The sequence below is a fragment of the Candida metapsilosis genome (assembly GCF_017655625.1).
Source record: "Candida metapsilosis strain BP57 chromosome Unknown scaffold3, whole genome shotgun sequence".
In the NCBI taxonomy this organism is placed as follows: Eukaryota; Fungi; Ascomycota; class Pichiomycetes; order Serinales; family Debaryomycetaceae; genus Lodderomyces; species Lodderomyces metapsilosis.
In genome coordinates, this window is record NW_027138161.1 from 125734 (window position 1) to 152540 (window position 26807).

The 26807-nt window shown below is 38.0% G+C and overlaps 10 protein-coding genes across 10 annotated transcripts; 8 read left to right on the top strand and 2 right to left on the bottom strand. All coding sequences in view use genetic code 12, as the record gives it.

Annotated features, from left to right (window-relative positions):
• Positions 1-89: 89 nt before the first annotated feature.
• KRE30 (ATP-binding cassette family ATPase) lies at positions 90-1919 on the top strand (the record flags this gene model as incomplete). The annotated part of the gene is made up of 1 exon (XM_067691743.1): positions 90-1919. One exon carries the CDS (start codon positions 90-92, stop codon positions 1917-1919), a length of 1830 nt encoding a protein of 609 aa, XP_067548192.1.
• A 2358-nt stretch (positions 1920-4277) lies between these two features.
• I9W82_002844 (uncharacterized protein) lies at positions 4278-8594 on the top strand (the record flags this gene model as incomplete). The annotated part of the gene is made up of 1 exon (XM_067691744.1): positions 4278-8594. One exon carries the CDS (start codon positions 4278-4280, stop codon positions 8592-8594), a length of 4317 nt encoding a protein of 1438 aa, XP_067548193.1.
• Positions 8595-9327: 733 nt separating this feature from the next.
• On the top strand, positions 9328-9663 carry CYC1 (cytochrome c; the record flags this gene model as incomplete). The annotated part of the gene is made up of 1 exon (XM_067691745.1): positions 9328-9663. The coding sequence occupies one exon, from the start codon at positions 9328-9330 to the stop codon at positions 9661-9663; it is 336 nt and encodes a 111-aa protein (XP_067548194.1).
• Positions 9664-10081: 418 nt separating this feature from the next.
• I9W82_002846 (uncharacterized protein) lies at positions 10082-10837 on the top strand (the record flags this gene model as incomplete). The annotated part of the gene is made up of 1 exon (XM_067691746.1): positions 10082-10837. The coding sequence occupies one exon, from the start codon at positions 10082-10084 to the stop codon at positions 10835-10837; it is 756 nt and encodes a 251-aa protein (XP_067548195.1).
• A 115-nt stretch (positions 10838-10952) lies between these two features.
• I9W82_002847 (uncharacterized protein) lies at positions 10953-13709 on the top strand (the record flags this gene model as incomplete). The annotated part of the gene is made up of 1 exon (XM_067691747.1): positions 10953-13709. One exon carries the CDS (start codon positions 10953-10955, stop codon positions 13707-13709), a length of 2757 nt encoding a protein of 918 aa, XP_067548196.1.
• Positions 13710-14244: 535 nt separating this feature from the next.
• On the top strand, positions 14245-15870 carry I9W82_002848 (ubiquitin-specific protease; the record flags this gene model as incomplete). The annotated part of the gene is made up of 1 exon (XM_067691748.1): positions 14245-15870. One exon carries the CDS (start codon positions 14245-14247, stop codon positions 15868-15870), a length of 1626 nt encoding a protein of 541 aa, XP_067548197.1.
• Positions 15871-16652: 782 nt separating this feature from the next.
• Positions 16653-17813, top strand: I9W82_002849 (uncharacterized protein; the record flags this gene model as incomplete). Its single annotated transcript, XM_067691749.1, has 1 exon — positions 16653-17813. One exon carries the CDS (start codon positions 16653-16655, stop codon positions 17811-17813), a length of 1161 nt encoding a protein of 386 aa, XP_067548198.1.
• A 1121-nt stretch (positions 17814-18934) lies between these two features.
• I9W82_002850 (ubiquitin-specific protease) lies at positions 18935-23041 on the top strand (the record flags this gene model as incomplete). Its single annotated transcript, XM_067691751.1, has 1 exon — positions 18935-23041. The coding sequence occupies one exon, from the start codon at positions 18935-18937 to the stop codon at positions 23039-23041; it is 4107 nt and encodes a 1368-aa protein (XP_067548199.1).
• Positions 23042-23117: 76 nt separating this feature from the next.
• Positions 23118-24011, bottom strand: I9W82_002851 (putative pantetheine-phosphate adenylyltransferase; the record flags this gene model as incomplete). Its single annotated transcript, XM_067691752.1, has 1 exon — positions 23118-24011. One exon carries the CDS (start codon positions 24009-24011, stop codon positions 23118-23120), a length of 894 nt encoding a protein of 297 aa, XP_067548200.1.
• Positions 24012-24119: 108 nt separating this feature from the next.
• I9W82_002852 (uncharacterized protein) lies at positions 24120-26789 on the bottom strand (the record flags this gene model as incomplete). The annotated part of the gene is made up of 1 exon (XM_067691753.1): positions 24120-26789. The coding sequence occupies one exon, from the start codon at positions 26787-26789 to the stop codon at positions 24120-24122; it is 2670 nt and encodes an 889-aa protein (XP_067548201.1).
• Positions 26790-26807: the final 18 nt, after the last annotated feature.

Genomic DNA, 26807 nt, shown 5'->3' on the forward strand with positions numbered 1-26807 from the left:
TTTTTTTTTCTTTTATTCTTCTTTTCAAAATTGTTTGACTTATTTTAACTGTCATACAAATATCCAATTCATATTTATAGAAATACAAGATGTCTGTATCAGCTTCAAAAGCCAAGAGAGAACAAAAACGTTTGGAAAGAGAGGCCAAGAAAGCAGCCGAAGGAAAAAGTCTTAAAAAGACCAAGAAGCAAGCCGAGAAGGATGCTGCTGAAGATGAAGTAGAAAGCGCCAGTGAAGAAGTTGCTAAATTGAAATTGCAAACTGATGAACATGGATTGTCCGATAGAGTTACCACTGGTGTTTTGGACTCGTTGAAAACTTCAAGAGATATCAAATTGTCATCTGTATCCCTTTTGTTCCATGGTAAAGTTTTGATTCAAGATTCTACTTTGGAATTGAACTATGGCCGTAGATATGGTTTGTTGGGTGAAAATGGTTGTGGTAAATCAACCTTGTTAAAGTCTATTGCCGCAAGAGAGTTTCCAATTCCAGAACACATTGATATTTACTTGTTGAATGAACCAGCAGAACCAACCGATTTTTCCGCATTGGAGTATGTTGTCAGAGAAGCAGAACACGAATTAAAGAGATTAGAAGATTTGGTTGAAGACTTGATCATTAAAGAAGGTCCTGAATGTCCTGCTTTGGAAGGAATTTACGAAAAAATTGATGAAATGGATCCATCAACTTTCGAATCTAGAGCTGCCATTATTTTAACCGGTTTGGGTTTCAATGCCGTCACCATTAAAAAGAGAACTAGAGATATGTCTGGTGGTTGGAGAATGCGTGTTGCTTTGGCGAAAGCTTTGTTTGTCAAGCCAACTCTTTTGTTGTTGGATGACCCAACTGCGCACTTGGATTTGGCAGCTTGTGTTTGGTTGGAAGAATATATGAAGAGATTCGACAGGACTCTTATATTGGTCTCGCATTCTCAAGATTTCCTTAATGGGGTTTGTACCAACATGATTGATATGAGGATGAAGCAATTGCAACTTTATGGTGGTAACTACGACTCATACGTTAAAACGAGATCCGAATTGGAAACTAACCAAATGAAGCAGTACAACAAACAACAAGAAGAAATTGCTCATATCAAGAAATTCATTGCTTCTGCTGGTACCTATGCCAATTTGGTCAGACAAGCTAAATCAAGACAAAAGATCTTGGACAAGATGGAAGCTGATGGTTTAATCCAACCAGTCGTTCCAGATAAAGTATTCACTTTTAGATTCCCAGATGTTGAAAAATTGCCACCACCAGTCTTGGCTTTCGATGATATGTCATTCTCCTATTCAGGCAAAGATGAAGACAACCTTTACGAACACTTGGACATTGGTATTGATATGGATTCAAGAGTTGCTCTTGTTGGACCAAATGGTGTTGGTAAATCCACCTTACTTAACTTGTTCCAAGGAAAATTGACTCCACAAAAGGGTAGAGTTATCAAACACACACACATCAAATTGGGAGTTTACTCGCAACATTCAGCCGATCAATTGGATTTGACCAAGACCCCATTAGAATTCGTCCGTGACAAATTCTCATCAATCTCACAAGATTACCAATACTGGAGAGGACAATTGGGTCGTTATGGTTTAAGTGGTGAATCGCAAACTGCTCAAATGGCCACTCTTTCCGAAGGACAAAGATCGCGTGTGGTTTTTGCATTGTTGGCTTTAGAAGCACCAAACTTGATCTTGTTGGATGAACCTACAAACGGTTTGGATTTATCAACTATTGACTCTTTGGCTGATGCTATCAATGCATTCAATGGTGGTGTCGTTGTTGTTTCACACGATTTCAGATTGCTCGACAAGGTTGCCAAGGACATTTTCGTTATTGAAAACAAAACAGCCACTAGATGGGATGGTACAATCTTGGACTATAAGAAATCATTGGCTGATAAGGTTGTTCTTTAAGTTTGATGTGTATTTATTCATTTGAAGAAAGGGGAAAAAGAAAAAAAAAAAAAAAGAAAGAACTGAAAAACGGTGTAAATTTATAGATTAATTAAAGGAATCTCAAACAGACTGAAGTAACACAGTATTGTAGATTTGATCAAAATGCTAACGTTTGTGTTGACTGGGTGCAAAAAAAAACGAAAAAAATAATCTGGACGAGATAAGAATCGAACTCATGACCTTTCCCATGCTAAGGGAACGCGCTACCAACTACGCCACACGCCCTGATTTATGAGTTTGTAAGTCTTTACGATTAATATAGGAGGCATTCTTTGGTCACGTTTTTGCAATTAAAATTTTGTAATTATTGATGTTGAGAGCTTGAAACTGGCTTCAAGTGTATGAATTTGGCATTTTCATAGAAAATCTAAGTAGTTGGAATAAAGAGAGTTGAAAATACAGATTTGAAGGAACATTTTAGCTCATTATTGAACCAAGTTATTGAATTTGAAACAATTTTTTGGCAAAAAAATGTAACATATTTCTTGAATGTACAAACTTTGAGGAAATGAATGAACGATTTCCATTTCTCAGATCTGTTTGAGGTAATGCCCACCCCCCGGTGACTGTAGCTGCTGCATAGTGAAATGCCTCTTTCAAAGAGACCATCCTTTCATATTGTATGCGTATGCCCTGTCAAAGTGGAGAGGCCGCACTAGTACCCAAACAATTTGTGGCACAGCAAGGCTTTGATCGTTTTTTTGATAGCCGAGTCGCAGCTCCTGTGCATGAGGTCTCAACTCATTCTACACCGGGAAATCCTACATCCACCCAAGCTTACAAAATTTAAACCAAAGAGGAGACTTCATCAAAGCACGTAAGGTTTGGTACCCTAGCAGAAAAAGGGTTCATACAATGGACTTTCTGATGACATCTGCCTTAAAATGATGCTAATTCCCGCTTTGGGACGTTGTCAAATTTAAAGTTTTAAGGTTTTTTTTTGAAACATTTTCCTAATTCAGATGGAGCGAGCACTTTACGACTGAGCATGGAGCGGTTTGACGTTTGGAACTAGTCCTCGCTTATCGGAAAATAGTCCATCTTCTATGGACCATACACCGGCGATGTAACTTGTTCTTTGCTAGGATAAGATGGGGGTTGTGCTTTCAGCCGTGCGAAATATGCAACTTGTTTGCCTCTAGGATGCATTCTACGGACCCCCTACACTTCAGTGAATAGCTAAAATTGTCTCTAGCTTGTGCTTGATGTACTGGTCTCTATAAACTTGGCACTCCCTTAATTGGGGTACGAGACATTTTTCTGTGTGCCCTATTTCGGCATTTAGCAATGCAATATTATTTTTTCAAATACCGTCGCATATAAAATATGTATCACAAAAAAAAAAAAAAAAAAAAAAACACTTCCCAACTAAATACTAAAATTTGTATCTCCACTTTTCTCCGTAGCTAATGCTCTCCACTTCACTAATTCCGTAGAATGCATGCATTGTCATCTAAAGTTTCAGTAAACAACAAATGGTGGCTTTAAAATTTTAAAATTTTTTTTGTTTGAATTTCATCGTTTCATTTGGTTCTGTGAAGAAACGTTTGATTCGGCATCCTATTTTCTCGGCCCATTTTTTCTATTCTATTCCCTATTGCTTTTTAAAACTCAGACGACAACAAAGTAAAAAAAAAATACACTTAAGCTTAAAAGCAAGCAATTTAACACTTTCAAGACAACAAGAAAGGGGAGACGAGTAATCACTTTACAGCAGTCTATCACTCCTCCTATTGAAGTAAAATCTATTGTGGGTATGGTAAAAGAAAAACCATCCTACACTGCACCATCTCAAAGTGATGAATGACCACATCTTTCACAGTGTGATTCGGTATTTGCCTTTAAGCAATAAGTTAGTCATTTCTTTCTATTGATCTATTGCTCAAAAGAGTAATAAATCACAAACAGCTAACAAAAAAATAATCAACTTAAAGCCCCGAAATAGTTAGCAATGCGATTCTAATTTTGTGTAATTTGCACCGGTCTATGACCTCTTTTCTATTCTCTGCTTCTGCCAGGCACAATAAGCACAAGACAATTTACATATAGTGTTAGTTCCCGACATAGGTATAGACTGTTACGGGAAAGATTTTGTCAGATTCTTCTCTCCTCTATTCAGAAATGAAATTACTCTAGACTCTTTAAGCCTTGTTCGTCATAAATTTAAAGTGGAGTATATATACCAACGCAAGTTAGGTTTATTTCAGGCTTCTAGGATGGCATCTCTTTGACAGAGCGAACAACACTTGATACCCCCCCATACAGACAGTGGTCCAGAAAACCACGTCACATATCTTTAATATATCTCACGACAAAATGCCTAGATATACAGAGTCGAACGATAATCAAAATTATTCACGCCACATTCAGGCTCCGGACCCCGTCCATGCTCGAGACTTTCAACAGACAAACTTCAACCAATACTTGAACACAGATTTATATTCATCGTTGGACTCTGGCTCTGAAACTACATTCACAGACCAACGACAAGCTTTACCAAGATACACTCAACGTATGGAAACCATCGCTACCAATTCCTCACAAGAAAAGAATCCATATTCCAGAACATCGCACAATTCAATTCACTCTGCAAGTTCATTAGAATCTCAACCTCAACTTCAAAATGAAAAGAGACTATTTTCATGGCTCTTTTCTAAAAAGGTTCCGCTGATACCCACTGAAAGAAAGGAGTATCCATGGCAAAAAACGAACCCCATCAAACGTATGGGATTTTGGTGGTTATGGCCCGTATTAAAGACAGGATACAAACGGACTTTACATCCGGATGATTTATTTGCTTTAACACCTCAATTAAAAGTGGAGTACATGTATGAGCAATGGGAGAAGCATATGAACAAGATAGTTGGTGGGCTTGACGAGTCAAAACCTTGGCCAAGGTATGCCATCCCATTGGCATTGTTTCTCACTTTTAAATGGCAATATACATTTTCTTGCATTTGTTTAGCATTGGCATTTGTTTGCATTGCAACATCACCTTTGGTTACTCGACAGTTGATTGATTTTGTTGAATACAAGTACTTTGGAGTCTACACTAATTACAACAGAGGTATAGGGCTTACATTTGGAGCTGTCATTCTCATTTTTGTCAATGGATTACTACTCAATCATTTTTTCCATAATTCAATGATTTGTGGTGCGCAAGCTAAAGCTATATTGACCAAGGCATTATTGAAAAAGCTGTTTAATTTGAATGCAAAGTCGAGATTTTTATTTCCTGCTGGGAGGGTGACAAGTTTGATGAGTACAGACTTGTCAAGAATTGACTTGGCTATTGGGTTTCAGCCTTTAGTGTTGTGTTTCCCCATTCCCATGATTATAGCCGTGATTATATTGATCATAAACATTGGGGTCTCAGCCTTGGCTGGTATTGGGTTGTTTATTGTTTCACTTGTGGTTTGTGTATTGATGACTCAAAAATTGTACACTACTAGAGAAAAAGTTGTCAAGTACACAGATGAGCGTGTTTCATTAATGAGGGAGATCTTAAATAATCTCAAAGTGATCAAGTTTTATGCATGGGAGATGGCATACAAGGCATCCATATTGAAGATCAGACACAAGGAGATGAAATACTTGTTTACGATTAAAGTCTTGCGTAATTTTATTACAGCATACGCAGTGACAATGCCAGTGTTGACCTCCATGCTTTCATTTATTACCTTATGGGCCACAGACCACATGCAAAGCCCTGGTAAAGTTTTCAGTTCATTATCGTTGTATGCAATTTTAGCACAAGCCATCATGTTGTTGCCAATTGCCTTGTCTACAGGAGCTGATGCCTTGATTGGCTTTCAAAGATGTAACGACTACTTATCAGCTGAGGAATTTACCGAGGAAGTCAACAATCGGATGTTGTCGTACGAGGATCAGTTTTATACAGGTGAGGTTAATGATGTTGCTATTCAAGTTAAACATGCAGACTTTACTTGGGAGAGCCACCAAGATGATTTAGATATGGAATTGTGGAAGGATCATCCAAGGAGTAAGGAGCAGAAGGATGGCAATGCCAGTGACGTTGATTCCTTAAACACATGCGCATCGAATCACAAGTTTAAAGGATTGACTAATGTAAACTTAACCTTTAAAAATGGACAGTTTGTGATTATAACAGGTGTCATTGGATCAGGCAAAACATCGCTTTTGAATGCTCTTGCTGGATTTATGAAGATCTCAAACGGATCAATAATCAGAAATAAGGAAGTATTGCTTTGTTCGACAACGTGGATACAAAATGCTACAGTGCGAGAAAACATTCTCTTTGGAAAGCCATTTGATGCACAGAGATACAAACAAGTATTGTTTGCATGTGCATTAGAAGATGATATAGCAATCTTACCCGCTGGTGACAGAACCGAAATCGGTGAGCGTGGAATCACATTATCAGGTGGCCAAAAAGCCAGAATCAACTTGGCTCGTGCTTGTTACGCTGATGCCGAGGTTCTTTTGTTTGATGACGTCATTTCTGCTGTTGATGCTAAAGTTGCCAGACACATTGTTTTGAATTTATTTCGGGGCATGTTGAAAGACAAGACTATTATTCTTGCCACTCATCAGTTGGGAATCTTGGAATTTGCCGACAAGGTGGTGTTTGTGGACGATGGTTCGGTATATTCAGGCTCAGTTGACAAATTGGTTGCAAAGAGGGAAACCTTTAAAAAATTGGTTGAACATGGGAGAGAGTCGCATGGGTCTGATGATGAAGAGGATATTGCAGCTTCAGATTATGAAGTGAATGCAAGTAATCCACAATTGACTGATGTGGATCTTGATGTCACAGGTAGAACAACCACCGATGAAGCTCGTGCAACTAATGCCATTTCGTGGTCCATTTATAAAAAATACATTGATTTAGGATCGGGTATTTTTGGAAAGTTTGCTGCTCCCATATTTGTTATCCTTGTTACCATTGCCACATTTTGTCAAGTTTTCACCAACACTTGGCTCTCCTTTTGGGTCGAAAAGAAATTCAAAGATCGCAGTGACCATTTTTACGTTGCGATTTATGTAATGTTTGCATTTTTAACCGTCATGTTCACCGGTATTGAGTTTAGTATGTTGGCATATATGCAAGATTGCTCTGCTAACAAGCTCAACCTAAAAGCAGTTGAAAAGATTTTACACGCTCCAATGTCATTTATGGATACGACACCATTGGGAAGAATCTTAAACAGGTTCACTAAGGATACTGATTCGTTAGATAATGAAATTGGTGAACAGATGCGATTATTTGTGTTCCCCATGGCATTGATCATAGGTATTGTTGTCTTGTGCACATGTTATTTACCATATTTTGCTGTTGCTATTCCCTTTCTAGGATTTGCATTTGTATTTTTGGCCAACTTTTACCAAGGTTCATCAAGAGAGATTAAGAGATTGGAAGCAACTCAAAGATCATTGGTTTACAACAATTTCAATGAAACTTTGACAGGCATGTCAACCATTAAATCTTTCAAGGCTGAAGATGACTTTATAAGGAAAAATGATTACTTTATCAACAGAATGAATGAAGCATACTACTTGTCCATTGCCACACAACGTTGGCTTTGTGTTCATTTGGATATTATCACGTCATCGGTTGCATTGATTATTTGCATGCTTTGTATCACTGGGCAGTTCAACATCAGTGCTTCCTCAACAGGGTTACTATTGAACTACGTTTTGCAATTGGTTGGGGTGTTGTCACTAACTATCAGATCAATGACGCAAGTGGAGAATGAAATGAATTCGGTCGAGAGACTACATGAATACGCTTACAGGTTGCCTCAAGAAGCAGCATACACCAAAGAGATTCAACCGCCAAAAGAGTGGCCCCCATCAGGTTATGTTACTTTCAGAGACGTGACACTTCGGTACAGACCCAATTTACCACCAGTTTTACAAAACTTGAATGTCAACTTTTATCCAGGAGAAAAAGTGGGTATTTGTGGAAGAACTGGTGCAGGAAAGTCGTCAATCATGTCGGCATTGTACAGGCTTATAGAATTGGAGGGTGGAAAAATCGAAATTGATGGATTGGATATTTCCACTATAGGATTGTACGACTTGAGATCGAAGTTGTCAATTATCCCACAGGACCCAGTGCTATTTCAAGGTACAATTAGAAGAAATTTAGATCCATTTAATGAGCATGAAGATTATGAGTTATGGAAAGCATTATGCACAGCCGGGCTAATTCCAGAAGATCAAATCAAACAAGTTGCGTCTATGAAATATTCACCATCTGAAGGTGTAGGTTACAATTCACTCCACAAGTTCCACCTTGATCGTATTGTTGATGATGATGGGGCAAATTTCTCGCTTGGTGAAAAGCAATTGATTGCATTGGCTCGTGCATTGGTGCGTGACACCAAAATCCTTATCCTTGACGAAGCCACAAGTTCAGTTGACTTTGCCACCGATTCAAAAATACAAGACACGATAAGTACTGAGTTTAGACATTGCACAGTGTTGTGTATTGCCCATAGACTTAAAACGATTTTGAATTACGATAGGGTGTTTGTGATGGATAAAGGTGCAATTGTGGAGAAGGGTGATCCATGGGACTTGTATCGCGATGGAGGTCACTTCAGGTCTATGTGTGATAAAGCAAACATCAATGAGAATGATTTTTAAATATGTATTGAAGAATTTGTAGTGATTATATATGTTAGTTTGATACTTCGCGTTTATCGGATTTCTGAAAACTTTTTATGACACAAAGCAAGTTGCAAAAAAGAAATTCTATGGAGTCAGCCATAATTTTTCTGTTTGAATCATATATCTGTCAATTTCTCACAACCGTCAAATGCAGCGGATGAAATCGGGAATAAGTTACTCCCGAAAACATAAGTGCATTTCGCGCTAGTGATGATACCACCGGGACTCAGACAAAATAAATAGAGCAGCAGGATGAGACGTTTTGGTCAGCCGTTGAGTCATTTGCAGATTTATGATTGCTAACGTGGTAACGCTGAGCCAACTCAATTATTTGAAGTAAGCTTTCGCTAAGTTCCCTAAATAGAGTTTATATGGCCCCACTCTTCTTGCAGTTATGTGTTTCGAACAAGCATGAGCTTCATTCCCGTCCTCCGCGTGTTACAAGACGTGCACATTTTGGATAAATCTTATTTTTGTGTTGCATTCTGAGCAAAAAAATTTTTTTTTTTTCTCTTCTCTTCTTCCTTTCAGCCAATAAAAGTTTTGCAGTTTGAAATAAACAAACCGTAAGTCACTGTTTTGAAAAATTCATATAAAAGCCCACAATTGCCCTATTTTATAAAAAGACAAAACTTTCATTTTTAAATTTTTGAAATCTTTTTGAAAACACATTTTTATTTTAAACTAAATTTCATTAATATAATCTACAATGCCAGCTCCATACGAAAAAGGTTCTGAAAAGAAAGGTGCCACTTTGTTCAAAACTAGATGTTTGCAATGCCACACTGTTGAAAAAGGTGGTCCAAACAAGGTTGGTCCAAACTTGCACGGTGTCTTTGGTAGAAAGTCCGGTCAAGCTGAAGGTTTCAGTTATACTGATGCTAACAAGAAGAAGGGTGTCGTTTGGTCTGAACAAACCATGTCTGATTACTTGGAAAACCCAAAGAAATATATCCCAGGTACCAAGATGGCCTTTGGTGGTTTGAAGAAACCAAAGGACAGAAACGATTTGGTTACCTACTTGCACAAAGCTACTTCAGAGTAAGCAAAAAAGTAGATTGCCCTCAAGTTGAACTTATTCAGTCACTTTTTTTGTTCCTTTCCCTTTTTGAGATTAGAGGATGTCTATTGACGGACTTTTGAATGTATTTATTGACCCACACAAACACACCTGCATCCATTGATAGAATGTTTAAAAAGATTTTTACAATTGAAAATCGCACAAAGTCGTTTTTTTTTAGCCACTGATTTCAATATGTTTTTTGTTCACTGTATATAATGTTATATAATAAAAGAATCCAGGTTTTATAATTTACTGTTTGAGATGTAGGCCGCTTGAAGTTGTTGTACAGTTGTTCATTGATGATGATGATCTCATCACATACAAAGAACTGCAAGAATTGACGCGGAAAAAAAAGTCTTTCGTTCTATCTTTTTCTTTGGCAATCTTTTTAATACCATCAATGAATAACGCCAAAATACCAGTCGAAGTCAATCCGGACGAGGATACTGAGTGGAATGACATTCTTCGTGATCATGGAATCATTCCTGAAAAGCCTCCTTCACCAACTGCGCAATTGGAGGAGGCATTGGAGGAGGCTGTTAGAAAGCAACATGAAAATAGACTAGAGAATAAAGATATGGATGAACTAGACGCACTAGAGGACGAAGAGGATGAAGAATTTCTCAATTTCTACAAACAAAAGAGAATGAATGAGATAAAGAAGTTATCAGAGAAAAAGAAGTATGGACTGGTATTGCCAATCAGTAAAAATGAGTATGAAGATGAGATTACGAAAGCTCCAAAGGGGACTACAGTGTTGGTCCATTTATCCTTACAATCAAGTTTGCAAAGTAGACTATTAGGGTCTTTACTATCTGAATTAGCTAGAAAGTTTCCAGAGTTAAAAGTATGTGATATACCAGCACAAAGGTGCATTGAAAACTACCCCGAGTCCAATTGTCCAACACTTATAGTATACAAAGATGAAAACGTCTTGAAACAGTATGTGACGTTGACACAATTGGGTGGTAATTCAACAACATTGAAAGATGTGGAAAAGGTTTTGCTCAACCTTCATGTTTTGGATGATAGTGATAAGAGGCTTGTTATAAATGATGAGGATGAAGAATCACAACAAGAAAGGAAACTCCGTTTTGCAAAGAAATCCATCAGAAATGATGATGTTGATGACGAGGATGATGACTTTTACGATTGAGATTAGTTTTACGACTTTAGACATTTACATAAAATTTTGAAATGCACACTTTTTTTTTTTTTGCAACACATTTTAAACACCCAACACACGATCCACTATTTCAAAGTTCACCATGATGAGCTCTATAACGAAAGGACATGTGAAGGATGTAATCACTGAAGCTGGAACCAGTTGCCAGTCTCCAAAGTCTGGTTCAAGTTCTTACAAGTTACGAAGCGGAGACGACCTATCAGCAAGAATCGCTTCAATTAATTTGGTAGAGGGTTTGGATGGAAATGACACTGGAAAGAGTCAGGTGAATGTTAAGAGCAGTGGGGCAGAGAAAACAGTGTTCCATGCACATACTGAAGGAGTCACCATTACCAGTGTCAAAGGAAGCATGAAAAACACTGAGAATAACAAGGAAGAGAACCCGGAGCAACCACTCTCAGAAAGAAAGAACATGTCAGTTTTCATGACTATGGACCTTTCTTCCGGATTACCAGGTTCTCCTCCTCCATATAAAAGTTACACCACCCACTTCAAGGATGCTCAGATTATAAAAGCAAACCTGGTGGAGTCAAGAAATGCTGTTACTAAGCTTGGTGAAAATAGGTTTAACCCAGTCAGCAAGACTTTGAGCTTGGAGACCAATGTGAGACAATTCAAATTATCCAGCACAGGTCCTCATTGCTACTCACCTTTGTTGGCTCATAGTCCTATGGGTGATGCACCGCAAAAAGCTCAAACTGATATCTGGATAAATAGCGATTACGAGCAGTTCTTTGGTATCAACACATTCAAAAGAGAAATTGAGCTAGCAAAGGCAACGAGGTTTGCTGATGATACAATTCTGGATTTGAATGGGGAGCTCAAAATTTACATCAACACGAGAATCATCAATCCTGATAAAGTAATTGATGCGTATTCGAAAAGTGATTCCAACAATAGGGACTTGTATATTGATTTGATTTTGAATAACAGTGGGTGTAATATATTGCTTCAGTTAATGAAATATTTCAAGAATGAATCAAAGTTGAACCGAATCGACTCAATTTATGTTAGAATCCTGGCATCATATGTAAATCAAGTCAAAGTGTTGATGAATCTACTTATTGAAAATGATGCCTTTTATCAAAAAATCAAATCATTGGGATTGTTTGTTGGGTTGCATCAATATGGAAATGGCTATGTCTTTGGATCAGCGGTGAATACATCAATCAAACTTCCATTTCTGTTGGAAAAATTAGTCATTGCCAACGGGTTGAGTTTAGCCGACTTTGCCCTTTTACCACCAAACATACAAGAGATTGGATTGTATAATGTTGACGGGGTGAACTTTAGTAGGTTCAATTTGAACAAATATCTCAAGCACTTAAGCGTCAGTGGGAATGCAAGTTTACCTAATACATCAGGCAAGTATCCTAAAGGCTTTCTTGACTTGGAAAGATTAAAATTGGACGCATCGTTCATGGCTAATTGTGATTTCAAAAGATTTACACATTTGTCTACATTGAGCTTGCTGAATTTATCTTTTGCTCAAACAAAAGTTGTCACGTTTCCAGTGTTGCTTCGAAAGCTAGAGTTGGTGGATTGCTTTATCAGTTCCCAAATTTCAAGCTTTCCTGACACTTTGCGAGTTTTGAGTGTGATTAATGGAAAATGGAGCTCAAAAACTTGTATTTTGAATAGGGTACAAAGGTTTAAGGTTGAAAACTGTGAAGTAAAAGACTTGCACGAGAAAATTGAAAGCTGCAAGTCTTTACTCAGGTTGGAAGTGACCAATTGTTTTATCGAAGTGAATAAATTCAAGTTTCCACATAGTTTAAAGGTTGTTAAATTGATTAATGTTGAGTTGAGTGGAATTAAAGATTCAGCTTTCCCGCCGAAGTTGGAAGTCATGAATTTGGAAGCAAATGGAATTGACACGCTTTTGGTAAAACCTAATTTGAAAGCGATTCGGATTGCGTCAAATAAATTGGCAGGAGAGATTAACTTGGATGGAGTTCCGGCTCAGGATGTTATCCTAACTGATAATTCAAAGATCGAAAGGGTCGTATTGAATTCACAAACCAACTACCTCAACCTTTCAGATACTTCTGTTGTCTCCATAATTGGCCATGGATTAACAAAGTTGATTGTCGATGGATGCAAAGAGTTTAAGTGGCAAGAGTTTAAAATCCCTTCTCAGCTTGTCCAATTGAGTATGAAAGAGTGTGACCTTGTCGAGTTTGACAGTAAAGAGATGAATAGAAGCTTGAGAAGTATTGATCTTTCCAGGAATAAATTGACAAGAGTTGACTTGCGCAACTTTCCCGAGATACATGATATTGACTTGTCCAACAACAGCATTTCCAAATTACAAGCCGAAGGGTTTCCACTTTCCACCACGTCAATAAATGCAAAGAATAATTTGATTACAGAGGTGGGGTTAATTATATTGACTAAGTTGGAATGGCTAGATATCAGTGAGAATGAGCTTACCCTGATTTCAGAACTCGGCCTTCCTGATGAGTTACAAACCTTGATTGCAAATGACAACGAATTCAAGGAAATTCTTCCAGATGCTTTTCAGTTACCATCAAATATCTACAATTTGGAACTAAACCGGTGCAAAATCACCACATTCAACTTATCATTTCCTCCGAAGTTAATGATATGCAGCTTGATTGAAAACCAACTCCAAGCACAAAGCTTTTCCATATCATTTTCTTCGGCACCTTCGAATTTGAAATTTCTTGACTTGAGCAGTAACTACTTCAAATCTTTTGACTTTGGGATGATATCTGGTGACGGGATTGAATTATCGGAGATAAATCTCGCTAACAACATGTTTGAAGAAGTGCCCAAAATTCCAACAAACATCTTATCGGTTATCTTATTCAAAACGTGATCGAATTTGCTACATAGCTATTTAGGAAAAGCTTCCTCAGAGAAATGAATGATTTCGTAGAACCTTTTGCAATTGGTTGCAAAACAATGGCAAATTTCGAGGCAGAAGATATTCCAATAGGTTTAGCAGCTGGTGTAAGCACAGCATTCCAATGCTGATGGTCTCCTATTTTAACTAATCTCTCAACTTGAACCACGGTACTAGGCTCGACTTATAAACCCTCGCAGAAGAGAGAGCAACAATATCCGCTAATTATGTGTCGCAAGAGAGAAAGCAGCGGCGACAAAAAAAAGAAAAAAAAGATACTTAGATCGACTAATCGGTGAGTCTTTTTCAATAAGGTACCAATTTTCAACCCCAATTTTAAAAATACCACATCACTACAGAACATTTCATTCACTTTGCATTACATCTTGGTCCATCTAACAGCCACAGATCCACATCATCCCACCCCGCATAGTTTTTTTTTTTTCCTTTTTTCCTTTTTCTTTCTGATTCTTGTCAATCAACTTTTTTTGCATTTATAATACGAATAATGTCATCACGAAATACGACCCCCAGACTTCAAATCACCGAATTATCTAATGGCGAGCATATAAAAAGAGAGATTTATAATGGTTCACTCGACCTATCTAATGGAATCAATGAAGACAAGATCACATCGCAACAACTCCCCTATTTTCAACCAGATAACTTCGAGTCGATCAAATCATGCATACATTTGGAACAAGTCTTGAATTCACGCGCAAAGGACACAGTATTTGACACATATCGACAGGCGGTTACGATTTCCCAGCCGATAGATGGATCAGTGCTGTACAAGTCGAAAAAGGATGGCAAGATCATTAGTCATGATGAAATACTTGCCAAAAAACTATCGAGTTTGAAATGTACCGATTGCAACGTGTCAGACTTTTACCAAGTAATGATATGTTTACAGTGCCCTCACGTTGGATGTGCTGAACACTCACAATTGCATTATAAAGACACGCAGCATATGTTTGCCATTGATCTGGATTTGGGGTTGCTATATTGTTTCAAATGCAACGAGTACATCAATCACCCCGAGCTAGAAAAGTTGAGATTGAAAATAGGAGGGATTGAAGATTTTAGTATAGAAGACCAAGAGCTTTTGAACTACACCAGCCCCAACAAGCTTGCTGCTCAGGGTCTTAAAGGGTTTGTAAACTTGGGTGCTACATGTTTCATGAGTTCAATTTTGCAATCCCTTGTGCATAATCCAATCGTCAAGAGCCAATTTTTCAACAACGATTTGCATTACTTCAATTGCAACTATCTACATGATCAGAATGTACATGAACATATTGGCGAGCATAATGCATGCATTACATGCAGCATTGATTTAGTTTTCAAAGAGCTATTCACGCTGAAAACAAACGAAGGTCTTGGAATTACGAATCTATTAACTACCGCATGGTATAAGCAAAAGTCCTTGGCAGGATTTCAAGAGCAAGATGCCCACGAATTTTGGCAATTTCTCTTGAATGAATTTCATCAAGACCATTTAAGGATCCAAACACAATTGGATGATGTGCCAAAGGAAGAAACATGTACTTGTATAACGCACTCCACATTTTCATTTCAGTTACAAAGTTGTGTCAGGTGCAAGTCATGTGAAGCTGTAACTGAAACTGTTGACCCAATGATTGACTTGTCTTTGGAAATTAATCATTTAAAAAAGCAACAAAACGTCGATCTATACGATTGCTTAGATCTATTCACCCTGGAAGAGAATCTAGATGCCGCCATATCATGCAAGCATTGTTCTTCAAAGTCGCACGCTACAAAAACTTTGAAATTAAAGAGCATTCCACCAGTATTGTCGATTCAATTGAAAAGGTTCAATCACAATATATTAAATGATACGTCATCAAAAGTGGAAACTCCGGTAAAGGTACCATTATATTTGAATATTGGACCTTATTGCGTAGATCAAGGTCCAGCAAAGGATATTGTGTACGAATTATTTTCAGCTATTTGCCACATCGGTTCGGTCAATACAGGCCATTATGTTGTGTTTACAAAGAATGCTCAAGGCCAATGGCTCAAATTTGATGACAGTGTTATTTCCATTGCCAAACAGGAAGATGTGGTCAACTCCAATGCATACTTATTATATTATATAATTCATAATATATAATGTAATTAATCTTTAAAATTGAAAGACGTAGAGGTTAAGCCAGATCCACAGAAGGTATATCTGGGAGTTATAGCGAATCCTGCAGCTGCTCGCATTCAGCAAGTCGTATTTACATTGCACAAAAAAAATCCCCATATGTGATTTAGGAAGCTGCTACAGAACTTCCATACAGCGCTGATATCACAGCCACAATTTCTTCCAAACGACCTATCTCTAATGTTTTTGTGAAACAAAGATAGGACTTGATTTCCCAAGCTGGCTGTGAGATTCGTCGATTCTGGTTTCCAAAAGGAGCCCCACTTACCCCTTTCAACTTGTTATTGTATGTGATTCATTATTACTAATCTGGGTTGAAATTCTGAGCGCATTAATGCATCGTGTGAGAGGTAACGTTGCTGCACGGTTTTATTGTTCCTGAATTATTTTTCCGCTGTTTGCTGCAATATCCATTGTTTATCAACACCAAAACAGACCCTGCATTGTTCTGATCCAGTCAATTTTTCTTTGCGAACAATGATACACGCTCAAATGTCATCCCTTTCGAGTTGCTTAAATTTCAGAATGCATTGCTTTGCACAAGTTAAACTAGGAAGTATTCCGTGGTTCAAAGTGGCCAAGATTTCCAAACAAAGTAATTTGAAGACAATGAAAGCATCCTATAGCATGATGTCACAATGGTCATAAACTAAACACAGGTTACGCCAGAGACTTATTTAAACATGCCGAAGTGGACGTTATTTACAAGACACTGGGCCTTTTTTTTTTTCTTTTCCAATAGACGGATGTTTTTCTTTCTGATATTTGTGGTTTTAAACACAGCTATTTGCTTCCCGTTACTGACGCGTACCAATTCATTCGATGCAGAGGGTGCGTACAAGTCCGTGCTTAATTCAACATGGGAGTTGTTTTGGAACGAAGATCACCAGGCCTTCAACTTGAATGATCCCTCATGTTCATCCAATTATAGTGCTCCGGCAGTGTGGGATGTTGCAGTTGCGGCAAAAGCATTTATTGATTCCGGGGACATTTCAAAGTCAGGAAAGGTATTATCAGAATTGTATACCTACCAAAGTTCAAGTGGATGGTTTAATGCTCTTCACAACCAGACAAAATCATATACCGATGACAATGCACAGATTGTGTGGGCTTTATTGGCTGGGTATGACTTGACAAAGGATGATGAGCATTTGAAGAATGCTGAACGGCTAGTAAAGTTGTTGCAAGGACAATGGTCAACGACCGGAGGGATCATATGGCAGACTGGTAGCTCATATGTGGCGTCTATTTCCACTACAGAAGCTGCCTTGGCTGCAGTTCGTTTGTACAAATATAACCAGGATGCGTCTTTGCTTCAATTTGCCCAACAGTGTCTCAATTGGATGGAGCAAAACATGGTAGATCCACTGGATGGGTTCTACTTTGATGGTATAAACAGCAACAATGGAGATGTCGACAGAGGAAAATTATCATACACCGTGGGCACAGCTATTTCTTCCTATGCATATTTGTATTCCTTCACAAAGAACGAGACCTTTTTAAACCTTGCTAATCGAAAAGCCACAGAAGCTTTTGCAACAAATGGATCAAATCCTTTCATGAACGCTGGTGGTGGCTGGAATAACGGACTCAAGTATGTTCATTTATTGTTTGTTGGAATTGCTGATTTGATTGAAGTAGGTGGACAGTCGCAATACAAGGACAAGCTAATCGACCAAGGAAAGTTGGTTCAAGAATTTGACCGATTAAGCCAAGGGGTTTATGCTGATTTTGAACACGTCTCTTCACTATCTGATCATTACACACAGTTTACCGGGAAATCTAGCGGATACTCCTTCAATGCTAACAACTATTGCAATAGCAATACGTCCAGCCCCAAAAGGTCTGTTTTGAATCAAGGATCAGCGGCACAAATATTTTATCAAATAAATCGAGTAAGCTCGTAGGAAGCGAATAGCGGATGTTTACAGGTATGAATGCAACCATCAAAACTTTTCAGAGCTAGATTGTAAGACTCTTTCTCTACTGTCAAGAACATTTTTCAAAACTGTGGCTGCACTTGGCTCCAAAAGTCGGTGACACGACTCGTAACCACTTCTTGAGATTGTACTTCTAGAGCATTTCAACAACAACTACCATACGTACTTCTAACCCACATTGTGACAGTCTCTCAGCTTGCATCGGGCCCAAAACCTAGAAACCGGATGCAAATATGGAATTCATTTTGTGTCACACAAGGGTCGTGGCTCGTGGCAACCGTGTTCTACTACGTAGAACCTAATATATAACCGACATTCCTGGTATAACTCTAAACGCGTATTTAAAATCATGCTATCACTTTTCTTAATAATAAGCATAGTCCATATCCCGTTCGTCACACCTTAGTTAATAGCTCTACCCAGGTAGTGGGATTTCATTACCGTCCTTTTCAAAATTAAAAGCAATAATAAGAAAGGTAGTGCACATGGGCGAAAAACGAAGAGAGAAGTCGGAAGCGTGGGGTATAGAACGTATAGCTCACTGGGCATGCCATTAGGAGGCGACTCTCGTATCTAGAGGTGTATAGCAATGAATTGAAGAGAATTAGGAATATCCCCTTGTATAAGGAATAACATTGGGTAATGTTAAAAAATTAAAGTTGTGTTCTCACGTGGAAGCCTGTGTAAAACAATAAAATTACAAAGGGGATCATTAATCTTTTCCGTTTTCGTACAAACATATCCACCTTTTCTTTCAGTTTACTAGAAAACAAACATTCAATTATACACTTACGATCCAATTGCCACTATTAAGAAAAGCATATATCAATAACAAATTCAAATAGTGATCATATACCAGCTATACCTTGGATAGCAACTTTTTATCGGAGACAAATCATATCTTTGTTTGGGGTTGAAACCGAATTTGACGCCATCCAACGGCAAGAAACAAGAACAAGCTTATCTGAGGTAATAACAGACTCAGTTGAAAAGAGCAATTCATAGAGACGAGCATTGCCATTCATTTTGCGCTGACCAAGTACAATTCACAGCAAACACATCCTTTTATACACTTGTAATTTCCCATAATGTCACTGGCTCAAGACACCAATACCAAAAAAAGAGTATACAACGAGGATAAAGGAATAGCGGAGGATTCACTTGCTAGTTTTGATACTGATGGCTCTTTGGAGCAAGCACAACATAACCCGGGGCCACGAAAACAAGGGTTTGCTGACGATGACGTCGAAGACCTTGAAATGGAATCTAGTCCAGAGATAGCCGATATCAATGCAGAAGAGGAGGACGACGATGATGATGACGAAGAAGAAGATTACGATGAAATTACTGAGCAAGAAGCTATTCGCGAAGTGGATGATAATGTCCAAATAGTAGACGATGATGAAAATATCGTTGAAGTAGTGGACGGTGCTGACCCGGATGCAATCAATCAGGATCAGAGAGATGCTAATCTATCATCAACAAATTTACAAAGACAGCATCAAAGTGGACGTCAAAAGACGTACCCAATAGCCAGTGATTTTGACGCACTTGCAACCAAGTTGATGAAGCCAATAGAGGATTATCCTGTTGAAGACTCGGCTCATTATGTATGGGAGATAAAAGATTGGAGTCTTCTTCTGAAACAAGAAAAGGTAAGATCCCCAACTTTTAAGTGTGGTAAATTTGACTGGAACATTTTGCTCTTCCCAAAAGGCAACGGAAACCAAAACTTTATCTCGGTTTATATAGAACCACACCCACCGATAGACGAGGCTACCGGCAAGCCATTGGATGAAAATTGGTATGTTTGTGCTCAATTTGGTCTTGATTTATGGAACCCTGATCACCATGATGCCCATTTCCCAAATCAAAGTTCACACCGGTTTAGCAAAAGTAACACAGATTGGGGATTTAGCTCATTGATTGAAATAAGGTCCTTAATGTCAAACAAAAACTTTAAAAGCCAACCATCTGACTACCCTATTTTGGAGAAGAATCAATTGAATATCACAGCTTTTGTCAGAGTAATTGACGACTCATCTACTGGAACATTGTGGAATTCGTTAGTTAACTACGACTCCAAGGTTAGTGCTGGATATGTTGGGTTGACCAACCAAGGTGCTACGTGCTACCTCAACTCACTCTTGCAGAGTTATTTCACAACAAAAATATTCAGAAAGTTGGTCTATCAGATACCCACCAATTTGAAAAAGAATGCAGCGGTCGCATATGCCTTGCAGCGTATCTTTTACCAATTGTCAAAGTCGAATGATCCTGTGGCTACGCTGGATTTGACTAAATCTTTTGGTTGGGATTCATCAGATGCATTCACACAGCATGATGTTCAAGAATTAAATCGTATTTTGATGGACAAATTGGAAACCGCAATGAAAGGAACTGACATAGAAAATGGATTGAATGAAATTTTCGTAGGAAAGATGAAGTCTTATATCAAATGTGTCAGTGTTCCTTATGAATCATCACGAGTTGAAGATTTTTGGGATATTCAGTTGAATGTGAAGGGTTGCCAAAATTTGGAGCAATCTTTTAAAAACTATATTGAGATAGAGATGTTGGATGGCGAGAACAAGTACCAAGCGGGCGATGAGTATGGATATCAGGATGCCAAAAAGGGGGTGGTGTTTGAATCCTTTCCACAAGTTTTACACTTGCAGTTGAAAAGGTTTGAGTATGACTTTATGGTTGACGATTTGGTCAAAATTGATGACTTTTATGAATTTCCTGACAAGATTGATTTGAAACCATATTTAGACGAAGATTTGCCAGCTGATGTTAGAAACCAAAACTGGAATTACAAGTTGCATGGAGTTTTGGTCCACCAAGGAACTATTTCCAATGGTCATTATTATGCAATGATAAAACCTAATGCCAATGACAATATGTGGTTGAGATTTGATGATGATAAAGTGTGGAAGGTTTCCAAGACTCAAGTATTTAAAGAGAATTTTGGTGCACCTGAATTGAGCAGAGAGCAGTTGGCCACTATGTCCAGGTTGGAGCAACAGGAGCACTTGATTAGAAGAGTCACGTCGGCTTATATGTTGGTATATTACCGTGAGTCTGAGTTAGAGAACATTTTGCCTTCTGACGAAGAGGCAATAAATGCAGTTATATCGCCCGATATTGCCAACCAGATCCAGAAAGAATGGGAAGAGAAAATAAGGTTGGAGAAGGAAAGACAAGAGGCTTTGTATTACACAACAGCTAAAGTAATAACCGTTGATACAATCCATAATCATACTGGATTCGATATGGCTTTGGATTCTACAGTTGACACGTATTATGACGACAGTCTTGCAGGAACAGAGTCGGACCCTCAACTGTTCAAGATTCGCAAGGATAGTCCATTTACAGAACTTGTTGATCAAGTTGGCGAACGGTTGGGCTACGAGGACAAGAGTTTGTTCAGACTAGGTGTTGTGTGCCATAGAAACAACCACACGAACAGATTAGACGAATTTGTGGATGAGAAATTGACGGACTTGACAATTATTAACTTTTACCTCAAAGTTTTCAATAGAAAGTATGATGATATGGTGTTTTATGTGGAAGAGCTCAACAAAGATATCAACAACATAAACAAATTGACGGACGTTGAAAGCAGAAAAGATCCAGCAGATTTCAAATTCGATGAAGTTTTTGCAAAGATCAAATCAGTTGGTCAAGAAGTTACAAAGGATATGGAATTCCCAGTTACAGATAGACACTCGGGTTATATTACAATCTTTATCAAATATTTTGACCCCATTTCTCAAGAAGTCAGGTCCTTGTCACATATTACAGTTGCCACCAGTGCCCCATTAAAATCAATTATTGAACCAATTAGGACTTTGTTAGGGTTCAAGGAGGATGTTAATCTTGAGTTGTATGAAGAATTGACTCCACATAAATGCGACGAGCTTGATCTCAACAAAGTTTTTGAACAAGAAGAATTGAGCACTGGTGATATCATAGTGGCACAAGTGACGAATGCCAGTGATTTAGCCGGCGACAGACGCTTCAAGAATGTCAAGGATTATTACAAGTTTCTTTCCACGCGTGTGCATGTCCGGGTGAAGCCATTTAATGCTAATGAATCTGATGAAGACTCCGACTATGTCGACGAGGAGGTGGACGAGGATGACGGAGAGCTAAATGGAAATAAAGAGCGGAAAGATTTGAACGGTCAATATAATGATGAATCAACCATGAAGGAAATCGAAGAGGTTAAGAAGTTGAGCAAAAGCTTTGAGTTGTGGATTTCCACCACGTACAGCTACAAAGACTTGGCTGACGTTATTGCAGAATCCATCAAATGTGATCCTGATTACTTGAGACTTTTCGTTGTTGGTAATCAAGGTACTCGCTATCCATTAAAGACTAACCATGTATTGTCACAAGTTTTCCCCAGAAATGCTTCAGTAAGTCAATTATATGATATCGAATATGAAGTTTTGAATATTAAAATGAAGGAATATGAAAACTTGAGAGCGTTCAAGGTGTATTGGCTAAGCAATTTATTGCAATACCAGGAGTTTGAGTTGTTGGTACCAAAGCGTGGAACATTACAGGATCTAATCAACAAGCTATTACACAAGGTTGAAGTTCCTGAAAAGGATTTGAAGCACCTTTTGTGCTGGTCTGGATCAAATCACAAATTTTCAAAGATTTTACGATTGGAAACACCAGTTGAGGAGCTAGTCAAAGACGAGGAGATATATTGTGGTGTTTTCCCAGCTGAAGCCGAGGTGTTGTCGCAACATGATTTTATAAAGAGGAACTCTGAAGAAGCAATTGAGCCCGAGGAGATTGAAGATGAGGTGATTAGAGATGAATTTGTTAGAGCTCGTGAAGCTTCAAAGAATATCAACATTATTCCTGCTTTCCATTTCCACAAACAAAGCACCAATCATCATGGTATACCATTCTTTGTCATTCTTTTCCCTGGTGAGTTGTGGAGTGATACCAAGGAGAGATTGAGAAGAAAATTGGGATTGGGTCAACAAGCATTTGACAAGATTAAATTTGCCTTGGCAGATTCCCATGACAAGGGACTGTATATTGATGAGACTGATTCCGATTTGGTATTGTTTGATAAAGTTAGTTCAATGAGAGTTAACTTGGCCCTCGACCATATTGATCGTAACCCCAAGCGTCAATATGCATACGAAAAGGGTATTTCAATAAGGTGAAATTTGACACATATATACATTCGTTTATTTTTTTTTTTACATAGTTTGTTTTGATCTACAATTTCTAAATAATCTTTCAACTCTGATTACGTTGTTTACGTCTTTCCAATTCACGTTCTCGAATATCAGTAGAGCTTATCTTACCCTTCCATTTATTTTCTGCATTCGATTCCGAATCACCAATGACCTTAATTGCCGTTAAATCCAACTCTTTAAACCCATGTTCACGTCTATACTTGTTGACAAATTCACCACCAGCGGAACTCTCATGACTAATCACCAACCCATCAATATCTTCAATGTAACCAGTCGGTCCACAAATGTCATTGATTTGATAAATTTCATAATGAACAATTTCATCCATAATCAAATCGAGAAATTGAACGACTGAATTTTGTCGTTTATTGAATGGTTCAAGAACATCACTGAATTTCTTATTCTTTAATAATTCCAGACCCGTGATTCCAATAATTAACCGTTTTGAAGTGAGGAAATATGCCATTGATAAGAGAATCTTGTGACCATCGTGTAAATGATCAAACGTTCCACCGACTGCCGTAGTATGGAACTGTTTCATGATCTTGTTGCATTTGGATGGATAAGTTGAATTAGCAAGGTTGATATCAAGCGATGTATGAGCAAGGGGTACGTTTTGGAAAATCGCTTGTTCTTGTTTGGCGATAAAGGCATGGTTCCATTTCAATGACAATTTAAGCAATTTTGCATGGGAGATGTTGAATATAATGTTTATTGAAAATGTATAGTCAAACAAGGGTAATCCATCAATTAAAGTCCTCACACGGTTGTAATAGTAGTAAAGAATCTCATTCAAGTGGGTAACATTGGTAATTTCAGTTTTGATGACAATGTCCAACCTGTCCACACCATTGACTATTGATAACACTTTTTCAATAAGTGGAGAGTAATCGTTTGCAATGGGATCGTCAATGAATATTACAGGATTTGACATTAGAATGCGTAAAATCTATGGTACTCTCTATGTACAGATTTGAGCCGTTTGTTACTTTTATGGCCCAATTTTTTTTTTTCCTTTTCTGCCACAAAAGGTAGCGTTTGATTATTGCACCAGATCCGCAACGGCATTGTCAAAAGGGACATCTTGTGCAGTGACTTTGACAGTATCGGCATCAGCACTACTGGATGTAGAGGATTCCACTTTTGGTGTCATTTTCTTTTCGGAAACTTTGCTCTTGTCGCCAATCAATTGATAAATCTCCTTAAGCAAAGCTTCATACTGCACATTTTCCAACTCATTAACCTTCAAACTCAACAACTTCTTTAGAGCAACTCGCAACTTCTTATCCAGTTTACCCAAATCATCAATACTGCTCATCAACTTCAATGATTCCTTAATTGCAATCTCTATGGAAACACAATACGTTTTGGAATCAGTTTTCAGTATCATGAATTTGGGCTTGTAATAACGGATATTTGCTCTAATTAACAACTTGTAAAAATGCAATTTTAGCTCATCAGTGTCAACACCTATCCAATTTGCAGAATACAATGTCTTATTCACCTTATCCATAAATTGATAGAATGAATTCGATGCAACAATATGCATAGACTTCTTCAAATACGCAGCATGAACTTGACCAAATACATTTAAATTATCAAGAAACTCAACCAATTGAGTCTGCGTAATATGTGGCTTTGAACTATACTGCTTCTTTTTCATAGAATCATTATAATAATGCAAATCCTTAACTAATGTGGAACAAATGTGATCAATCTGATTCTGGCTCACTTCAATACTACCAACACGATACTTGGAATAAGTCAATGCCGTAAACATTTCCAAAATCAAATTTGTCCTCGTTGATCCACCATGTCGCCCATGTTCTGAAACTTTATATATGAATGAGTTGAACATTACATCATCAATGATGGACCCGACTCGAACATCTTGATGTTTACGAATTTCCACCTTGTTTATAAAATTGTCCAAAACATTATACTTTTTCAAATCAGCAGTGAACAATCTCATTCCACCCCATTGAATCATTGAATACCAGAATGCTTGGACAAATAATTTGAATTTACCCATGTTTATAAGACTGTCGAATACTTGGTTTAAAATGTATGCGTTTATTGAATATCGGGTTTGCTCTTCTTTAGTCATCGCTTTTGACTTTTTGCGCTTGGTGGATTCAGCGGATGACAAATTACGCTTGAAGTCAATTAAAGGTTCTGGAAACGACTTGAACTTGTCAAGATGGGGCATGTAAACTTCCGGGTTAATTGGCAGACTGAGCTCCTTGACGACGTTTGCAGGGATAAGCTCCTCCACTTTGGAGACATAATTCAACTTTGTTTTCCTTGCACCATTGATAGCTGATTTAACTCTTAAATCGGTATACTCCTTCACCTTAGAAGACGTAGCTATTAGCTCGGTCTTACCATCCTTTTGCTCCAAGAAGCTCAATATTGACTCAACCTCACTCGATACGCTCCGAAGAATTTCCAATGCTTTCTCATTATACAAATAATGAGAACCACTTTTCAAATCAAGACCCGTTGCAGAATCACGACTGCAGAAACTGCTCACATATGTACTAATTACTGGGAAGTCAATCTCAAGTCGATTTTTTCTCCATTTGGCAATGTTTTTCCTATCTTGATCAGGGTTCGATGTTGGAGCAGGTGGGGCCGCCACTGCTTTCACTTTTTCAAAAATGACATCGGCAGTCTTGATGTGACCTGCTTCTAGATCCAACAACTTCACTATACGTTCATGAGAAGAAAGTTTGGTATCTGCCAAGATCTTTTGTTTTTCATAATCTGAGTACTTGCGAAGCCCTTGTAAAAGAATTGTAAATGTTTGTGCATCAGGATTGATTCCCTTAATTCCAAGTTCTTTATTCTCAATCAATTCATCAAAAAACAGCCATGCTTTAACTTGTCTATAGGAGAAATTCTTGACCAATATACTCAAACATGCATTAAACACCGACGTTGTCATTCTATCATCTTCTTGGAACTTCACTCTGGCAGATTTAAAAGCTTCAACCATGCGATCACACATTTCATCATTAACTTTGCCCCATTCACTAGTCTTGGCCACTCCATCGAAAAATTTAAGATATGTGTAAGAATCACAAGGCACACCAAAATCTCTTCGTTGATTAAACGATTTGATTCCACTTTTCTGATCTTTTCTATCAAAATGCCATTCCATTATTGTATTCATTGCAACTATTGCCTTCTTGGGTGTTATTCGACACAAGTAGTTGGCACGCTTGGCATCTTGATCGTATGCTAGTAGATCAACAACATTCTTGGTGACAAAGTATGGATCATCCAACTGTTTTTGATTAGTTCCTAATAACGCCATTGCCAAACCTCGATTAACTTGCTTTTTAGTCGTATCTTTTATCCTCATTACATTATCAAAAATGACTCTTGATTGTTCATTTCTAAATTTAAGATCATTGACTCGTAGTTTATCCACACTAAATGGTTTACCATCTTTATCAAGAAACGTAACGGAATCATAAGCTCTTTTGAGTATGCCATATGCACGTCCAAGACTATCATCATTTCGAGATTGCTTCTGGATCCTTTCCACAGCTCGTTTATTGTACCTAACCATGTCACCATTATTTTCCAATATTTCATTTAGTTTCTTTCGTATGTTGATTTTTATACGAGCCTCACTCGTTTCTGTTCGAGGCACATGTAGTAACTGACTGGCACGTTTGACTACGCCTTGTTTAAATTTGGTCATGAGTGGAAACAACCGTGT